The following is a 5,000-nucleotide window of genomic DNA, read 5'->3' on the forward strand; positions in this document are numbered from 1 at the left end:
AAAGTTATAATTACCTACCTTTTATATAGTATTTATATACAGCTAAACATATTTTTCTGTTAACAACATTCAAGATTCAAACCAAACCAAACCAAACCTATTACATAACAATTAGTAAAACTTAGTTCCCAAGAAAATCTTTTGAAGACTAATGTAATATACCATCTTTATTGCAAATGAAAAATTTACCTAGGGAAGATATAGAATGTGTTGATGCCGTCCTTTTCACTCCTACTGGTGACATAGGGCCATAGTCAGTGAGGGAGGTGTCTGGACTTGTCCCTAATGTCTGAGGAAACAGAAGCAAATGTCAAAATGCATGCTCTACTGTAAATATATAATAAGAAAAACTGTATTTGAGCACTGGTATTTTTATCTAAAAAATTAGGAACATTCACCTGATTAGGGGATGTGACATGTCTTCCCCCCTGACGTGTAAACACACGACTGATGCTATTTGATGGCGACATTATGCTATCAGTAGAAGATGTCAGTGACTGGGGTGAAAGATCAACCATCTCTTCACGAAAATATTGCCGTGCTACTGTGAGGAAGGAGCTTTCATACATCTGGATGAGATATTGCAAGGCAACTACCAACTCCTGTTAAGAGAGGGAAAAAGGTAAGGAGAAAAAGGACAAAATTAGAATCATTTATGGGATATACATATCAACTTTGTGTGTATATATCAACTGATTTTATCTCGCACAGCTGACTTATATTTTTCAGAATACGAAGAAGTGTATTTTTCTTACTCGTCTGACAAGTGGAGAGCCGTCATGAGTGACAGTATTGGCTAGAGTTATGGCAATGGTGTGGTCTATGGCACGGGCATGGTCAGTCCTCTCATGACTAGCCAGACTGCTCACAAATGTTCCCAAGGAGAAGACTGCTGCTCCACGTACCTTTGGAGAGTAGAATTTTGATTATGGTGATGACTTAAATTCAAATATTTCATAATATCTATTGACTATTTGGATAAAGATATAGATAATGACAAAAAAAGAAAAGAAAAAAAAAAAATCAGAAGAAGAAGAAAAAAAGAAAAAAAAAAAAAAAAAAAATCTCATAATGATGGGTAAAGAAGAAGAAAAATAAAACCTAATGATTGGTGAAGAAGAAGTAGAAGAAGAAGAAGAAGAAGAAGAAGAAAAAAAAAACTAATGACGGGTGAAGAAGAAGAAGAAGAAGAATTAAACTAGATATCCAAAAATCTAAAAATTCCTATTCATTTCTGGTATACTAATTCCCAGGAAATACCATAATGCATCACTGCTGCTTTTACATATTCAAGATCAAAATCAATATTGTATCTTGATTTTCACTGAGCACCTCAAAAATAATATGTCTTGAGATCCTAAACCTGCTGATGCCAGGTAGGTATATACATGCCCAAGTCCACTGTGATTTTAGTTTATCAACTTTGTTTAGACATGGATGGCTCTGTAATTTCAAAGCTAACCTGATCTTGCCTGTTTACCCTCTACCTTGACTTCTGAAAAGATGTTTTACTTAATCTTATTTATTACTATCATTGTTGTTAATAAAATTATAGCATAATAATCATAAATTTAATAACAACACTCATAACAGTAACAATAACAGTTATAGAAAGAAAAACTTTGCCCAAAAAATCAAGAAATGGCATAATCAGGTAAAGTCACTCCTTGGTGAGGAAGTGCTTGTGGAGTATAGACAGTGCATGTACCTGATGATAATGGCTTAAAAAAATCCTATTTTCATCAATTACAATTCTGATAATAAGATATACAACCATATTTACCCAAATAGTGAAAACTGGTCTTACCTCTGGTACAGGATCTGACAGAAGTGTGTGCAGCTTTTCATGGGCATTGTCACGAGTTGCAGCCCATCTTGCATCCGGGTGATGGTGCCATGTGCGGCCCAGGCAGAGTGTGGCCCACTGCCTAAGAGGTGGGTGTGGATCTGTCACTTGCTCTAGACACAATGGCATAAGAGAACCCTGCAGAGCCACCCGTTGTCCTTCGGGGTGTTCCCACACAATGACACCCAGCACAAATGCTGCCATGGTACGATGCTCAGCCTATTGTTACATAATGGAAAATAACTTTAAACGTTAATATGCCTATTGATTCAAACTTTCACAAATTACACATCACTCCAATCTAAAATTATAATTTTCTTAAGATTTACTTATAGAAGGGTGATAAAATAATATTTGTAATAATAAATATATGTAGTTACATACAGGCATTGACGGATCAGCTAGAACTTTCAGGAAATATTTATAGCCCTCTTCTCGCACCAAGTCTGCTTTGCAACTCTGAAACAAAAGCCATTATATAATCATATATTCACAAACAGTCTCACCACTCGGTAGTATAAAGGAAACATTTTAAGACATAAATATATCTAGATTTAAATTTTTGAAAAATTCCTCATCAGCTATAAATTCATCTTTGCTACGCACTCACTATATTCTATATAAATAGAAGAGAGGCGAGAGAGAGGAGAAAAAAAAGGAGGGCGAGAGAGAGAAAGAGAGAGAGAGAGGGAAGGGGGGAGAGGAGAGAGAAGAGAGAGAGACGAGAGAGGGAGAGAGAGAGGGGGGGGGAAAGGGGGAGGGGGGAGGGAGAGAAGAGCGAGGAAGAGAGAGCGAAAAAGGGAGACCCGGGGAGAAGGCGAGAGGAGAAGAGCGGAGGAGAGAGAGACGAGAGAGAGAGGAGCCGAGAAAAGAGGAGAGAGCGAGAAGAGAGAGAGAGACCCGGAGAGAGAGAGCCCGGGAGAGAGAGAGCCGGGAGAAGGAGGAGACGGAGAGAGGAGAGCGAGAGAGAGAGGAACGAGGAGGGAGGCGAGAGAGAAGAGGAACGAGAGAGAGAGAGAGAGAGAGGAGCCGGAGGGAGGGGAAAAAAAAGAAAAAGAGAGAGAGGGGAAAAGGGAAAAACGAAAGAGAGGAGGAGGAAAAGAAAAAAAAGGAGAGGGGGGGAAAAGAAAAACGAGGAGAGGAAAAAGAAACCCAAGAGAAGAGAGTGGAAAAAGACACCCGAGAGCGAGTGGACACCGCAAACAAAAGCAGAGCGAGTGGAAAACAAAGAAAACAGCAGCTCGAGTGGCACGAGAACCACAAGAGAGCGAGTGGAAAACCGCAAAACACCCAACAAACGAGCGAGAGCGGTGGAAAACACGAGCTCAGTCCACACACCCACCGAGGCGCTATTTGCACCACGATCCACACACAAGCGACTCTCTAGTCAACCAATTCACAAACCCACTCTCTCTCATATTACCACCGGCCCACCACCTCGCTCTCTATTCCCCCTCCCCCCCCCCCACCCCCCCCCCCCTCCTCTCTCTTTTTTCCCCCCCCCCCCCTCTTCTCTTTCCCCCTCCCCCCCTCCCCCCTCCCCCCCCTCTCTCTTTTTTCCCCCCCCCCCCCTCTCTCTTTTTTCCCCCTCCCCCCCCCCTTCCCTCTCTCTTTCCCCCCTCCCCCCCTCTCTCTCTATTCCCCCTCCCCCCCTCTCTCTCTATTCCCCCTCCCCCCTCTCTCTCTATTCCCCCTCCCCCCCTCTCTCTCTATTCCCCCTCCCCCCTCTCTCTCTATTCCCCCTCCCCCCCTCTCTCTCTATTCCCCCTCCCCCCCTCTCTCTCTATTCCCCCTCCCCCCCTCTCTCTCTATTCCCCCTCCCCCCCCTCTCTCTCTATTCCCCCTCCCTCCCTCTCTCTCTATTCCTCCTCCCCCCCTCTCTCTCTATTCCCCCTCCCCCCTCTCTCTCTATTCCCCCTCCCCCCCCTCTCTCTCTATTCCCCCTCCCCTCCTCTCTCTCTATTCCCCCTCCCCCCCCTCTCTCTCTATTCCCCCTCCCCCCTCTCTCTCTATTCCCCCTCCCCCCCCTCTCTCTCTATATCCCCCTCCCCCCCTCTCTCTATACCCCCCCCTCTCTCTCTCTCTCTCTCTCTCTCTCTCTCTCTCTCTCTCTCTCTCTCTCTCTCTCTCTCTCTCTCTCTCTCTCTCTCTCTCTGTATGTATGTATGTATGTGTGTGTGTGTGTGTGTGTGTGTGTGTGTGTGTGTGATGACTTACTTGTCTACTATATCAAGATTAAGGCCTTGTAGAAGCTTGCCCTTATTCTGCAAGAGATACCACCTCACCGCCATGCTGATTGGGGTGGTGAGGCAAGCTGTGAACATGTCGGCAGGAAGGTCTGGGTTCATGGGGAGGATCTCCTTGGCTCCACATGCCCCAAGCTGAATGCACTGACGGAAGGACGGAGGTGGAGGACTGCTACCCCCACTGGTGCCTTTATGCTGCAGAAATTACTTGGGTTAATCACCTAGAGTAATTATCATTATGTACAGATATTATCTTACCATACTAAAACATTTATAAAATATAAACAAAAAGTTACACTGAACATTTTCTGTACCCAGTAAGACTGTATTTTATCTTTATCACCACATTAATTTGACATTATCCTAAAAGTAACCTATATTTCATCAATTTATTCTTCTGATAAAAAAGTCTAATCATACATACCTTCCATTCTTCTTCATGTTGCTCTGCAAACTGCTCAAAAAGTTTGACAATAATACCAGCATTTGAGCAGTCATAAACATATATGGAAGGTGCACCCATCCATGTTTGCAGCTCATATATGGATAGGGGGATGTATTGTGTATAACTCTGTAAGAGCAATAATAAAAAAATTATTACCTACAGGATGAAATTTCTGTTTTCTAATTTCAGACATATACTCAAATTACTGTATTGGAAAAACATTATATTCTTAACCCAATCCCACTGGGAAAGCATGTATGTACATGCTATGCCCAATGTGCGTTTAGTTTATCAATATTCATCACACATAGATGGCTCCAAATACCCAATATTAATAACAATATAATAATCATAATGTCTAATACCCCAAAAACTCAAGGAAAGAGGAAAGCAGGTGAGATTACAAGGTCTATTAACCCTGATGCTGCCAGGGATGGTATGTGTGTATATGCCATGCCCATTA

The 5,000-nt window shown here is 42.7% G+C and overlaps 1 protein-coding gene across 1 annotated transcript in view; it reads right to left on the bottom strand.

Moving 5' to 3' along the window:
* Positions 1-5,000, bottom strand: part of LOC125028217 (regulatory-associated protein of mTOR-like) — a 25,460-nt gene that overhangs the window by 10,472 nt on the left and 9,988 nt on the right. The window contains exons 4-11 of the mRNA XM_047617617.1: positions 4,517-4,663; positions 4,064-4,287; positions 3,189-3,195; positions 2,231-2,305; positions 1,808-2,065; positions 756-905; positions 399-602; positions 190-289 (exon numbers count right to left, since the gene is read on the bottom strand). Of these exons, the coding sequence (XP_047473573.1) occupies positions 190-289; positions 399-602; positions 756-905; positions 1,808-2,065; positions 2,231-2,305; positions 3,189-3,195; positions 4,064-4,287; positions 4,517-4,663 (1,165 nt within the window). The remainder of the gene's footprint in view (positions 1-189; positions 290-398; positions 603-755; positions 906-1,807; positions 2,066-2,230; positions 2,306-3,188; positions 3,196-4,063; positions 4,288-4,516; positions 4,664-5,000) is intronic.

This window comes from Penaeus chinensis, chromosome 8 (assembly GCF_019202785.1).
Source record: "Penaeus chinensis breed Huanghai No. 1 chromosome 8, ASM1920278v2, whole genome shotgun sequence".
NCBI classification, from domain to species: Eukaryota; Metazoa; Arthropoda; class Malacostraca; order Decapoda; family Penaeidae; genus Penaeus; species Penaeus chinensis.